This window comes from Phyllopteryx taeniolatus, chromosome 15 (assembly GCF_024500385.1).
Source record: "Phyllopteryx taeniolatus isolate TA_2022b chromosome 15, UOR_Ptae_1.2, whole genome shotgun sequence".
Classification (NCBI taxonomy): domain Eukaryota; kingdom Metazoa; phylum Chordata; class Actinopteri; order Syngnathiformes; family Syngnathidae; genus Phyllopteryx; species Phyllopteryx taeniolatus.
The window spans coordinates 1,171,461-1,185,723 of record NC_084516.1 but is presented as its reverse complement, the minus strand read 5'-3'; the positions used below and the strand labels follow the sequence as shown (position 1 = coordinate 1,185,723).

The 14,263-nt window shown below is 43.8% G+C and overlaps 2 protein-coding genes across 4 annotated transcripts in view; one reads left to right on the top strand and one right to left on the bottom strand.

Moving 5' to 3' along the window:
• The window catches only part of ash2l (ash2 like, histone lysine methyltransferase complex subunit), an 18,320-nt gene that overhangs the window by 2,873 nt on the left and 1,184 nt on the right, over positions 1-14,263 (bottom strand). For 2 of the 3 annotated variants that reach the window (XM_061747717.1, XM_061747718.1), the window contains exons 2-14: positions 10,511-10,571; positions 10,280-10,413; positions 9,064-9,130; positions 7,574-7,719; positions 7,399-7,487; positions 7,228-7,322; positions 6,229-6,324; positions 6,054-6,149; positions 5,148-5,223; positions 5,031-5,048; positions 2,362-2,467; positions 998-1,215; positions 44-211 (exon numbers count right to left, since the gene is read on the bottom strand). In XM_061747717.1, coding sequence (XP_061603701.1) covers positions 44-211; positions 998-1,215; positions 2,362-2,467; positions 5,031-5,048; positions 5,148-5,223; positions 6,054-6,149; positions 6,229-6,324; positions 7,228-7,322; positions 7,399-7,487; positions 7,574-7,719; positions 9,064-9,130; positions 10,280-10,413; positions 10,511-10,546 — 1,345 coding nt within the window. In that variant the 5' untranslated portion in view covers positions 10,547-10,571. The remainder of the gene's footprint in view (positions 1-43; positions 212-997; positions 1,216-2,361; positions 2,468-5,030; positions 5,049-5,147; positions 5,224-6,053; positions 6,150-6,228; positions 6,325-7,227; positions 7,323-7,398; positions 7,488-7,573; positions 7,720-9,063; positions 9,131-10,279; positions 10,414-10,510; positions 10,572-14,263) is intronic. The other variant, XM_061747719.1, reaches the window with a different exon arrangement.
• The window catches only part of pnx (posterior neuron-specific homeobox), a 3,501-nt gene continuing 1,308 nt past the window's right edge, over positions 12,071-14,263 (top strand). Inside the window, exons 1-2 of the mRNA XM_061747727.1 lie at positions 12,071-12,300; positions 12,942-13,416. Coding sequence (XP_061603711.1) covers positions 12,210-12,300; positions 12,942-13,372 — 522 coding nt within the window. The 5' untranslated portion in view covers positions 12,071-12,209 and the 3' untranslated portion in view covers positions 13,373-13,416. The remainder of the gene's footprint in view (positions 12,301-12,941; positions 13,417-14,263) is intronic.

Sequence of the window (14,263 nt, the reverse complement as noted above, 5' to 3'; positions counted from 1 at the left end):
AATCAACGACAGTGATGAGGGTAGCAGAGCGACGCTAACTGACCGAGAGGCTGAGACCAGCCCAGCCGGGCGGCCGTGTCGGGCGGCATGTCCTCCACGGAAACCTCGAAGTACCAGGAGCCCTTGCGCACGCCGTGCGAGGCGCGCACCATGGAGTAGCCCTTCTCGCCCGTCACCGTCAGACGGTCGTCGGAAATCTTCAGCTGGGGCGCTATGCGGAAGGCGAACGCACGTTAGAACAAACCACTCAAAAATCTCATTTCTGCAGAACTCCGAACAAACAAGCGAGAATATACCGAAAGATACCTGGGGGGGATACTTACCTTAGCACACCGTTTCAAAAAGTCTAACGCCTGGAGAGAATTCAAGTGAAAAGTAGTCGCCAGATATGATCACAATGCTAATCACGGCCACATAATCTGTCCCAAACTGAACATATTCTGGAATGATGTCTTCAATGCTCTCAGGGACCGCCATCTTGTGGCATCTTGGTGCCAAGGAACTATGTTGAAGACGATTGATGAGCTTCATTTCGACAAAAAGTAGTGCTTTCCCACCATCTTGTGGCATCTTGGTGACAATGGAAGTTTCTTGAAATGAGTAGAAGAGTTTAGTTCAGACAAAAGTAGTGCTTTGGTGCCATCCTGTTGCCAAGGAGCTATGTTGAAGTGCGCTGAGGAGCTTCATTTCGACAAAAGTAGTGCTTCTTGTGGTGTCTACGATCATTTTGGGTGGAGCTTCATTCCTGGCTAATTTCCTATTTAAGGGATTGCTCTGTCCCTTTGTTTTGTATTTGTTCAGACTGTTTTCTTATCTGACATGTACAGCTATAAAAAAGAACATGTAAATGAAATATATTTCATGTTACATAGAGATTTATATATATATATATATATATATATATATATATATACACACACACACACACACACAGACACACACACACAAATAAAACATTGAAGTCTGAGCGCTGTATGTTGAAGTTTGCGTGGCCGACCTCGGTCGTGCAGCGCCAGCAGAACGCGCTCGTACAGACACGCCCGGTACAGGTCGCCCGGGATGGGCTTGCCGGCCCAGCAGTCCAGCTCCAGCTTCTCCGGGTCGGGGGCGTGCGGGTCCGGCTCGGCCAGGATGTAGCGGTAGCCGTCTTTGTTGAAGGGGTGCTCCAGAGGGTAGCCGTGAGGGGGCAGGCGCTGGGCCGAGAACAGCGGGTCGCTGCGGGGGGGGGGGACAGGAAGCAGAGTCGCATTCAAAGCAGTAAAAGGATCAACGAGCTCCTACGGGACAAATTCAGGTCAACGAATCGGACGCGTTTCGGTTCCGGATCTGCTCGACTGTAGAGGTTGCTGTCGTTGGAGCGCAGGGATCCCTGACCGCAGACGAAGCTCGTCTTGAACGTGGCCAAGTGCTTCAGTTGACAGAAAGTCCGTTTCAACTTTCAATATGGCAAATTCAATTTAGCAGTGTGAGCCTTTGGATTATTGCCAAGTCAAAACAAAGCTTGAAATCTTATTCATGTAACTGCACTTTGTTAAAACACTTATTGCACTTATTTCTTTATATTTGTGGAGTGGCCAGATAGAAAATACATATTTTTGGCTGAATTTTGTCACGATCATGTATGTCTATTCATCAGGCAAAATCTTAAAACATATTTGTATTTGAGTCAAAGGAAAATAACTAAGGCCTCCATTTAGTGATTTTCAACCTTTTAACACCTAAAAAGAACACTTAGCTCTCCGAGTACCACCGTCATGCCTGACATTCAAATATAGTAGTGTAGTAGGCCCAAGTGGTCATCACACACAAGAGAGATGTTACGCCTAAAAAGTATATTTAATATTGCTAGCCACTGTAGCATGATGCACTTTGAAAATTAACACCCTAAAACTGTACTTTAATATAGGTTTGAAAACAAAATGCAGATGTATCGTACTAAAACGTTCTATACAACTGAACTGTCCTTAGGCAGTCATTCTGTCACATACCACTAGTGGGAGTCCGGGTACCACAAGCGCTCTTTGTAGCACACTTTGAGAATAGCTGCTCTAATTAAATGAGATTCTTTTATCATGAGTCCTCCCACTGTTAAATACATCACTGACATCTTTTGCTCGTAAAGAACAATTCATGGGGTGCAGCATTTGTGAAGTCCCCATGCTTGTTGCGGCTGAACGTTTCTAAGGTCAAAAAGTCCATTTGATTGCCGATTTGATATTTGTTGTGTTTTTGCAGGAATTTCAGAGCGTGCATCTGTGATTTGGTTATATGCGTACATTTCCTTCAGTAGTATCTCAACGATACGACTAATCCTGATGATTTTGGGTGCCGACAATGGTCCGTCTGTCTCAGCCGACGTACCTGCGGGTCCTCTTGGTGGCTCCCGCTGTGGCGCCCTCTTGCTGTTGCTGCTGCTGCTGCTTACGCTTGGCTCCTCTGCCTTTGGCCGCCACCGGAGCCAGAGCACCTTGGAGAACAGCGCAAGTCTATGAAAACATTTACAGCCATAAAGCCACAAAACTGCCATTTACAAACGCACAGGAAGGGGGCAGGAATCTGTCTAAAAATTCACACACACACACACACACACACACAGGGATTCATCATTTGAGCTTCTTTGACAGGATGATGTGATTTTTTTTTTTTTTTAGGATTATGCTCACGTATACGTTTTGAATAAAGGGACATTCTTCCGAGATGAAACACTTATTTTCACATTTGGTGTACAGAAAAAAAAAGCATTACAGTGGTGCCTTGACTTCAATGAACGCCGCAGAAGAAGAACAAGGACGGTCAAAACATTAGGTACAGGCGTGTTTTGTGCTGACATTTTCCATGTTTGCGGGTTATGTGTAAGGATGGACAAGTTCCGATACCAGGTATCCGTACCAGGCGGATACCGGCCTTATTTCAAAGTATCCGGGGACTCGTGAAGGCTGCCGATAGTAACAATCCATACTGGAGGCAAAAATAAATGTGACATCAAGTCCTCCTCGCCAGTAGTCGGCGCTACATTGTGGTGGTTTGACACAACAGCTAATTCTCATGTGCATCAGAAAGAAAAGGTTCACAATTAGCTGACATTGTCTTCGTTAAAATTTGACGTATCAAAAGTACTAGTGGTAAGTAACGGTACTGGGTATCTGTGAATACTCAAGGACGAATACTTGTACTGGTATCGGTCTAAAAAAAAATGTGGTATCGAACATCGCCAGTCATGTGGAGAACCAACGTTATTACTGACGATGGTTTACAATGTTGTCCATCCATCCATTTTCTTTACCGCTTATCCTCACTAGGGTCACGGGCTGCTGCAGCCTAACTCAGCTACCCCGAAACGGTCGCCAGCCAATCACAGGGCACATAGTTGAGTGCAAATTAAACACAAAAAATAACGTTACTGTTTATTTTTGGGGGGTTGGAACAGATTGCATTTTGGGGAAAGAATTTGCGATACGAATGATTTGTGATATGAGCTGGGTCACAGAACGAATGAAACTCGAATCCCGAGGCACCACTGTACTTCTATTATTTTTGCTGTACCTGCACCAAACAATGACAATAAAAAAAATTCCATTCCATTCTGTGGAAGTTGAGTCAAGTTAATGTTGGGTAAAAAAAAATCAAATAAACTTGCTGGAAAAAAGTAAATCCTAGAAGAGGAAAGAAACAAATTTTGAATGATGTCATTTACCTTTTCCACAGGCAAAAGGGGGAAAAAGCGATTAAAATCAGAAACAACGCCCAGAAACCCCCCCCCCCCCCCCCCCCCCACACACACACACAGGCAAAGGCAAAGCAGGATATCGGGTACTGTGCACATGCGCTGCAAGGCAGTGTAGGAATTAGTCAGAAAGGCATCTTCCAAACACTACAAGCCTTTTCAAGCTTATTATCATGAAGGCGAATACAGTATACAGTGGATCCCCGCTATTCGCGCACGATAGGGACGGGGCCGGACCGCAAATAGCGAAAATCTGCGTATAATTGACACCCGGAAAAGGGGGAAAAGAAATTGGGGCTTAAAATAAAAACCACCCAAACAACAAAAGAAAAAAAATTGACAATAAAAATGAAAAAAAAAAAGTCATCGTAAAAGAACGTGAACCAGCGGATGCCGAAGCGCGAGTATGCGGGGTTCCGCTGCATATCTAAATCCAGAATGCAACTCTGACAACGAGGCACAGGAAGAGGCTGGTAGCTTTGGACGGCGGAAAACAGGAAGTGGCGCGTGCGAGGACAGCGCGGCACTCGGGCGACCTCGGAGGGGGAAAAAGGGGAAGGTCTCGGGGTAACGGGACGCCCCGAGCGGCGGCGGAAAAACGAGAAGCTGACCGAGCAAAGCTGGACACAAACTACATTGAGCACAATCAAGGAGCGGCCATTTTCTTTGCGCTAAGGATGGGCATTTATACACGCGGGGGCACCTTATACATAAAGCAGATTCAACAACTTTTCCCCCGAGGAACTCTTAATTCTACGTAATCTGCCTTGTTTAAAGTACAGGGAAAGCCAAGTACAGAGCAACCATATTATTTATTTGATGATGTATGTTTTAAAGTGAGGTGCAGGCATTATTTTGGTCCCCTTGGGCTGGCCATCCTCACATCCTACACTGTACTATCTGTGACTTTGAATGAGTGGCTTTCAAAGGCTGGGCCTGACCCTGCTGATCGACGTGGGAGTCGGCCAATGAGAGCGAGTCTGCAGTAACTTTAGTCTGTATGGAGAAAACGATTGCCGCAATATAGCAAAAATAAATGCACAATATAAAATTTTATAGGTAAGATTTTAAAATCTGCGATATTGAGACCAGAAAAAAGTGACCCGAGGGACGAACCCGTATTGACGTTGCAACAATCCAATGAGGATATTTGTTTTCCCTGGTCAAAAAACGACTTTTCATGCCCATCCCTAGTTGGCTTCAAGTCTAATTGGAGCCCGACGGCAAACTTGCATCCAGCGGGTCACGTGACACAACAACGACAACGACAGCGCACCCGTCTGCCGCCACATAAGCGAGCGTTCACCTGAGTACGAGGATCCACCTGGAAGACACAACGGCAATCACGGTCAACCGCGTCGTCTCACGTTGGACTTTAGTGAGCTCTTAGACGCCTTTCGGAAAGTCGGAAACTTTTACTGACCGTTGAGGCCCCCGGCGGCGGGCGTGACGGCCGACTGTTTCTGCGAGTCGTACGAGGGGCCGATGGTGCCCAGGTCCTGCAACACAACAACAACAACAAAATGGACTTTTCTTTCAAAAATAAGAACATTTGTTACGTGCTTTTTTTAAATAAGTAGAACTCTACGTATAGTATTGTACTTTATAAAATAAAATAAATATGTTTTTTTATTAATTTAATTAAATACAAAGAATTACAATTTTTGCATCATGATTAATTTATTGCGATTGTGTGGCTCCGACCAGTGCTCGCCTTGGCCACCTGGGGGCAGTATAATACAGACAACGGCCCTTTTTTCAGTGTGTGCCAGTGAAAATTTCATGTGGTCCTTTTTTTTGCCGTGGAAATAATTATGTCATCCCTCTTTAAAACGTTGAGCCAACACCTAATTTTTTGACAGCGTACGGCCAATGGCACGGGTCCTAAAATCAGGTAGCCGCGCAGTGCCTGTTGTATCGTTCAGGAAAAAAATAAGAAACATAAAACCATTACAGCATTTTTTTTCATATATAACAACATTTTTATGCTGTATGCACCATAGGCAAATCCTAATAATACTACTTCTGTTATTTCATGTAGAGTTTACATAATTATTTGTATTTATGTAAATGTGTTGTTGTTGTTTAAACTACAGTTCATACACAAATGTTAAAAAAAAACTATTTACAATTGGCATGAAGTTTTGGGTGGCGATTAGCATTCCTGCAACTCCTCAGCAAGATGCAGTAGTATTATTTGTTTTTCAACAAGAATAAAAAATAAATGCCTGTGAGTATTATTGCATTGTTTGTTTACATGTGTTGCTCCACCATTTGTGTTCAAGTGACTTATATGTGCACAAATGTTTGCCCCCCCCCCGGGTAATACCTGGTCCAGCAGCCCAAACTTGGGGTAGTCCTCCTCGGGGTCTTTACTGCCAGGGTCGGGATGTTCCTTCACCAGGAAAACGTCTCGCTCTTTGCTCTGGAATCCAAATAAACCCAGCGTGAGGACGGGACGCGAGGCGACGAATGCGGACCGCGCCCGGCTGGCGACGCGCTACCATGGTCTTCACGATGTTGTTGGGCCACGTCAACTTGCCGGGTCGCTGTCGGGTCGTCATGCACTCCCAATACTTGTCGATGAAGGGAATGATGTCCTGTGCGGAAGGACGCAGACGTCAACATCGCGCCGATGCTTGAAGAAATGTAATATTGCGGAGGAACTCCAAATGGAAATACATTTTCAACATCTTTAAAAACTAAAGTCGACTGTAAAGGCAATGTTTTAACGCTTGCTTGTTTATTTGGGGCACTAAAGAAAGAAAACAAAGGGAAAAAAAATTAAGTTATTTCGTGGAACTACAAAAATTAATTCATCCCTCCTAATTCTTTCAATTACAATTTTTTTTAAACTTAACACTTAAGTGAGACTCCAAGAATCACAAAAATATGATTTTATATTTGTTTTTAATTAAACCTAAAATGAAATTAAAACATGCTGTTTTTCAAGCTAATATTTAGCCCAACTCCAAGAATCACTCAAAACAATCATTAAAATATAAGAACTAACCAAAAATGTAAAAACAAAAACAAAAAAAATCAAAAAAAGTCCATTTTGTTTGCGATTATTAAAATCCCTCCTGAAAAAATGCTTATTTAAAAAGAAAAGGACACAAAATAAAAGATTTTTTAAAAGTTAACATTCAGTGCAACTCCAAGAATCACTAAAAACAATGATTGAATATATATTTTTTAAAAGAAGCGATCAATGAACATTAATAAAGACCTAAAAAGATAATATTTAAAGATAATATTTAGTGCAACTACTAGAATCACGCCCTCCAAATAAATAAAAAATGATTGAAAGGAACCAAAACTGAAAAAAATTATTATTTTTTTTTAAATTAACATTTAGTGCACCATAACAGGAGGGTCGTATAACATCCTCTCATACAGTAGTAAAAATAAGTTGACCACGTATGACATCACTGTGGTTTTGTGCAACTTTCGAGCCGCGTCATCTCCATCGTATGAGATTTTGCGTTGCTTGCGTGGCTCACCTTGTCTTTGGAGAACATGGTCTTGGGATGCTCGTCTTGACTCCTGGACCGCCAGGTCAGGTTGGCCAGCGCCGTCAGACACATCTCCTTCAGGTCTGAAAAGCACAAAACATCCAGCGGGTGAGGACGCGAGGAGGAAGAGGAGGAGGAGGAACGCGCTCGGAGACGTACTGGCTTGTTTCCTGAGGAAGTAGGTGTTGCCGCTGTGGTGACAGACATTGCAGTGGAACACGTAGTTGGTCATGAAGGGCAGACAGGACCTGCGGAGAAGCCGGCAGGAGTCATCTTTCCGCAATTTGACCAGAAACTTTCCAGTCGTATGTTCCGGACGGTGATGTTTACGTACGTGGTGCTGATGCCGAAGGTGTCGGCGGTGAACCACTTGGTACACAAGGCGCACTGCAGCTCCACCTCGCCCAGCTGCCGCCCGTTGTCCTCGTCCCCGGAGCCGGTCAGCGTGTCGGCGGCCTCCGAGGCGTCGCCCGCCGCCTCCTGCCGCACACAAGACTTCATCACACCAACAACAAAAGCGCAGCAACTCTCCAATAATTTTTGAACCCAGGAGTCAAGTGACACTGCTGTGAAAAAGTATTTCTCTCAAATTCTTATATTTTTGCATAGTTTCCCCACTTTAATGTTTAAGATCATAAATAGACAAATATAACCCAAGTGAATAAAAAAAAAAAAAAAAATAATTAATTTTTTTTATTATTATTATTATTTTTTTTTTTTATTTTTTTTTTTTATTTTTATTTATTTTTAAATGGTACTTTCATTTAGTCAGGAAAAAAAACTATTCAAAGTTCACTTGGCCCTGTGTGAAAAAGTAAGTACCCCCTTGTCAAATTATGAATTCATTGTAGTTAATCACAACTTTTGATTAATTTTCATTGGTCACACCCATGCCCGATTACCTCCAGACCTCTTCACTCAAGAAATCACTTCAACAGAATCTGGCCCCGCAAAATCAAGTTGGACAAAAGATCTAAAAAAGCTGCGACAAAATGACACCATCCAAAGAAAATCCAGAACAGTCGAGAAATAAATTGACATCAGTCGGGAAAGTGTTACAAAAGCCATTTCGAAAGCTTTAGGATTCCAGCGAACCACAGGGAGAGCCATTAACCTCACATGGAGAAAACATGGAAGAGTGGTGAACCTTGCCAGGAGTGGCCGGTCTACAAAGATTACTCCAAGAGAGCAGCAATGACTCATCCAGGAGACCACAAAGGAACTCAGGGCAACTTGTAAAGAACTGCAGGCCTCCCTTGCCTCAGTTAAGGTCAGAGTTCATGACACAACAATAAGGCATCCATGGCAGAGTCCCAACGATCGAAAACACACCAGCGAGTCAACTTCTGAATGGCTTAAACAAATAGAAGGTTTTGGAGCAGCCTCGTCAAAGTCCAGACTTGAATCCGCTTGAAATGCAGTGGCGTGACCTTCAAAAGGCCGTTTATGCCGAAAACCCTCAACTTTTGCTGAATTCAAACAATTGTGCAAGGAAGAGTAGGCCAAAATATCGCCACAGAGAAGTGAAAGACTCATTGGCAGTTGTAGAAAACGCTGGATTTCAGTTGTTGCTGCTGAGGATGGCCCAACCAGTTCTTAGGTTTAGTGGGCCATTACTTTTCACACAAAGCCAGGTAGCTTTGAATAGCCTTGGTTTATATTTGTCTGATAATTACATTTATTTGATTCTCTTCAAGATTAAAGTGGGGAAACAATGCAAAAATAGCAGAATTTCAGAAAGGGCCAATACTTTTCCACAGCACTGTACTCCATGAATGGTTTCAGCCCTAAACGACAGTCTCGACAACATCATCAGATACTTGCCAGGCCCTCCTTGCCGCTGGAGGTCTTTGTGTCCATGCTGACAGGAAGTTCAGTGAACGCCGCGTCGCTAAATGGAGAGGTCACATGTCTTTCCATTAGCAGTTCAAGAATTAAGAACGACAACAAATGTGTGTGACTTGGGTCATCGTGCATTCAACAAACTGGCAACAAAATGTGGATTGCATATAACCACGAGCGCATGAGCAGTAATGGAATAGCATAAAACTACATACAAGCGTGTAAGGCATGAGATGGTATATAAAACACGGGCTTTTTTGCACTTAATGTTCGGAGGCAGCCAACTCCGTCAAGTTTCAGTCCAGCTATGGTTCTCAAAGCTCTGTCATCGTGAAAACTGTTGTCAGACAGGAGCAGCACTAATTGGATGATTTTGGACTGCGATTGCGTTGGCGCTGTGTCAGAAACCGTTCAGAAAACGAAAAGTGGTGATGGATTTGCTTTCCTACTGCCAATATGTCAGGCAAATTTGCTGATTTTCAAACTGGTAAATACTGTTACAAACAAGCAATTCTGATTTCACGGGGGGGGAATAGATTCAATCTGCTTGACTTTGACTTTTCCGAGATGCCTTTTTCAGGGCTCGTTTTTTTTAGGAAAAGAAAATCTTAAAGAACAATAACATCAAAATGCATGTTAATACTTTACAGAAAAGGTGTTTGCTTGAGACAAGGCGTACGCATAAGCAAATGATCAGAATGGTACCACCAACTGCCTCAATTGGATACTGAGAAGTGTCAACATCTACTCCGACATGCTACGGCCGTGACAGCATGACGAGTATTAAATGTGCGCGCTGCAATTATTATTATTATTCCACAAAATGTACGCGTGTACACTAGTGTACTGTAAACTGTTAACTGGAAGCCTCAAACCATTTATGAACTGTCACACCGACTGCAAATATTTACACATTAAGCTCATTAATCATTTTATGGTGAATTACGTTCAAACAGAAATGTACGTTTGCGGAGGGTGACGATAGTGATGATAATAATAATAACAATATAAATCTGTACGAAATGTGAATGCGTTTGTTTACTCCATCCAGAACAAAGCTCGACACTTTTTCGCCGGCTCATTCTGCACTACTACGACGTCTACTAACTAGTTAGCTGACAGCTTTGGGGCCCCAACACCGCCTAGACGTTGTTTTCACCTTTAAAAGTATTGAAATCAGTAAACAGAGCAAACCAACCTCTTGACGGCGTCTGATTCACTCACAACGATGTTGCCCGCCTCTTCTTCTGACGCCATGTTGGAATTTAAATCACGAGGAAATATCGCGAGAGCAGCAGTACGAGGCGAGACCCGCTTGGCTCTACAGCGACACTACAGGCGGGGAGGAGAACAAACACTATCTATAGACTCGTGGCCTCCAAATATCATGTAAATAATAATAATAATAATAATAAAGGTTTTTTTCTACCTGACATTGACTGGTGCCCAGCTGACCCACGACCATAATGAGGATGTACACTATATTGTACCTGATTTCAGAATAATAATCAGAAAGACATAAAAAAAAAAACACAGTCATTTTGACAATTGTGCAAAAAGATGCATAGTGCTCTGGCAATTAGAGCAGTTTGAAATGAGTCATAGAACAATGGTCCGGTGCAATGGCCATTGTGCAAAGGCGCAGAGACTTCAAGAATTGTATGCAGTTTAAAGTGACTAGTCGTGCGATAATCTGGGTCAATGTCGATTGTGCAAATGTTGCAGATGCTACTCAGGCACATGAGTGGCCAGTATTGCTCAACAACAGATATGGCAATGTCTTTCTGTCTCCAAAGTGTTCTCTGTCAATTGACCGTCTGTTGTCGTACTCGAGCGGCTCCAACTACCGGAGACAAATTCCTTGTGTGTTTTTTGGACATACTTGGCAAATAAAGAGGATTCTGATTCTGATGTTGTTTCAATAAACCCGATACACATTTTTTTTACTTCAACAGAACCTCTTTCATTAACTGGGTACCTGAAATACACAAAAACACTGTGATTAAAAACTGAGTATATCGGGAAAATCTGATGAACAACACATCAATGGCTTTTGTAATACATTTTTAAACTATAAAAGGGACTTTGTGAGTACACTGTATACGGTATCTAGTGCCGTCATGGAATGTATGTAGTGTATTAAACCATCAGCTGTAACAAGTAGCAGAATTCCAAAGGAGCATTTGAGCATTTACCATTTAAGCACTTCACATTTGACTGTGAGCATTGTTCACGACGCACGAGCAGGCGAGACCACCTGAGCGTCACACATCTTTAGGGGTTTTTGCAGCTGTTAGGGCACACAAAGGAGGAGGGCATTGAGAAAGAACCCTGGGGGACACCATAAATGCCTCCGGGCTATTGCTCAGTCGCATAACGGCGACGCGTTCACCTCCCCTTTGGCCCTGAATGGCCGCACATCTGTGACGCTCAAACAACAACTTTACAATCAACTCGTCCGTCCAGCCATTCTCAGTTGGCATTGTGGGGGAGCTTATCACCGCTGCCTATTAAAAAAAAAAAAAGGTTTTAAATTTTCTGTTGCGTTTTCACACCACTGCTGATTGTTAGTCTGTTTACTTTATTTTTAATTGATCATGTAGAGCAAATTATTGTATATGATATGGACGTGTTTTTTTTGTTTTGTTTTTTTGGCAACATACAACGCTGCTGACTATTATTTCTGCTGTCCACGTTGGCTTCTTTATAGCTATGTGCGACTATAATGAGGATCGTTGCGAGGAAATATTCATGTCGCTCCGCTGCTTGCGTGTTCGCCTTGACTCGTGCGACGTTTGCAGAGTCACAAAGTTGTTTAGTGGCTGAAAAGGACAAATAGCGACCTAAGGGGGCACGCTTTTCCTTTGAGGAGTCCAGCAATTAGCATGACAAGCTCACCGATTAACATGACAAGCGTCAAAGGTCAGCAATGACGAGCTGGAGCACCAAAAAAGAAACGCCAACATTCGAACCAGATGGCTGACAATCAATAACTGAGTGCAGCGCCCCCCTGCGGACGTGACGGCGGGCCGTTGGCCCTTTGGCTGACGTCACGCGTCCACGTGTCTTGGCGGACTATTTAAGCGGCGGAGGAGGCCGGGGGGCGTCGTCACATCACGCCGGACGTCATGGAGCCTCTCGCCGAAAACGTCAACAATTTGACGGCCTTCTCCGTGGAGGACATCCTGGACCCCCGGAAGTTCACCGGGACCGCCACAGGTCAGTCTACGCACGCGTGGTCACTTCATTAGGCACACCATCTGATGACGTCGCCAGGCTTCGTTCGTGTTTCTCGCCTCAATTTTATTTTGTAAAATCGAATCTGTCCTATCTGCAAAACAGTTCAAATCCTGTTTTTTTTTTTTTTTTTTTCTGGGCTACTCTTGAACCCATCGTGAAAAGTCAAGAACCTCGCACTCATTCTTTCAGCAGCAGTACTCCACTACGACTTTTAAGATTTCTTGGAGCGCAACCAGAAGTATTTAGGGAAAAAAGTTTTGGAAGTATTTGAGTACATTCGGGTCACTTTAGGGCAGTATTTGAGAAGATTTAGGTCACTTTCAAGAATACAATTAGGAATATTTTAGTGATCATTTTCGTCGATGTGGGAGTATTTAGGTAAGTTGAGTACATGGAGGTGACTTGTAGGGAGTATTGTTTGAGTGGATTTAGCTAAGTTGAAGGAAGTATTTGGGTGGGCTGGAAAGGAGTTTGGGACATCTGCATAACATTTCCGTTAGAAGTGATGAAACTGTTCTGCGTGGATTTATGACACGTTCAGGGAGTATTTCAGTGGAGATTGAATGCAGGACAATACTGCATTGATGATCCTTGTTTGTTTTTGGTTTTTTCCTCGTAAGCGGCTGCGCGAGAAGCCGGCAGAGAGAAACAACACCCGGCGGCAGGCGGCGCTCGCGCACCGTCGCCGTCGCGCCGGCCCAAGAAGCGCGCGCGCACGGCCTTCGCGCCGGCCCAGCTTGAAATTCTGGAGCTGAGGTTCCGCCGCTGTCGCTACTTGAGCCTCGCCGAGCGCCACGCCCTCGCCAGCGCGCTGCGCCTGAGCCACGCGCAGGTCAAGATCTGGTTCCAGAACCGACGCACCAAGTGGAGGAAGGAGGAGGGCCCGCGGGCCGAGGAGCGCCACGCCCCCGAGGTCGTCGTCCTCGCTCGCCTGCTCGCAGCTCCGCCCCCTCGCTGCGCAGACGACACGCCCTCTTTTTTACTGCTGACATCGTCATCAACTGAGAAACTCGTGCGGCGGCGTGGGATCCACGTGACCATCGTAAACTGATCACCGATCAGCTGATCCTATTTTTCTGAGTTTCATCAAGCGTCGTAAGTTATTTTGAATAAAAATGATTATTCATGCTTGGGCCTGTTGCTTGTTTGGCCGCATGGTGGCGCTGCATCACACTAATCAACTTTCCCCATTGAAATGAATGAAAATATCATTCATCGCTTTCCCCAAAAAACAACCTCCAAAATTGCACATTTTGGGGGGGGGGGGGGGGGATGGAAAATAGGATTGTACTTTTTAAAAACACACTGTAGTAACGTAATTAAAAAGAATGTAAATAGTTTGTGCATCATGAGTTCCCCTAATTTAATGGACATTGCGCTGCTCCCACTGGTGTGGGTACCTTGGCCGCCAGGGGGCAGTATATTACATAGATAATACGTACATAAAGCAGACGGTTGTAACTAAGCTTCAGTAATATGTCATTTTTTGGCAGAGAATAAACAATATAAGCCTGCGATTAATATTCAACCATTTATCTACATGTGTCGCTGCACCATTTGTGCTCAACTATCTTTTGGTTATAGGTTCACAGCTAGCGTGATGTTGATGCTAGTTCCCTCAACCAGTCTATGGCCTTTCCCATTATGTGTTAGCATTATGCTGGCGGACTTTCGTGAACAAACGACGTTTCATTTTGAATTCTTTTTTTTTTTTTCTAACAGTCTGTCACAAAATAAATAACAGCGAGTGAATCATTCTTACGCTAAAAGTCAAATGTAAACGTTCGGTTTAGTTTTACAGTACGCTTCAACTGGCAATAAACATTGTGGATATGGTTCCAATATGTTATTATACGGCGAGCGTGTGCAGCTACCAGAATGCTTCAGAACACAATTGCGCTCCTATGACAAATAGTGTGACTATTTGCGTGTGTGCGTGCGT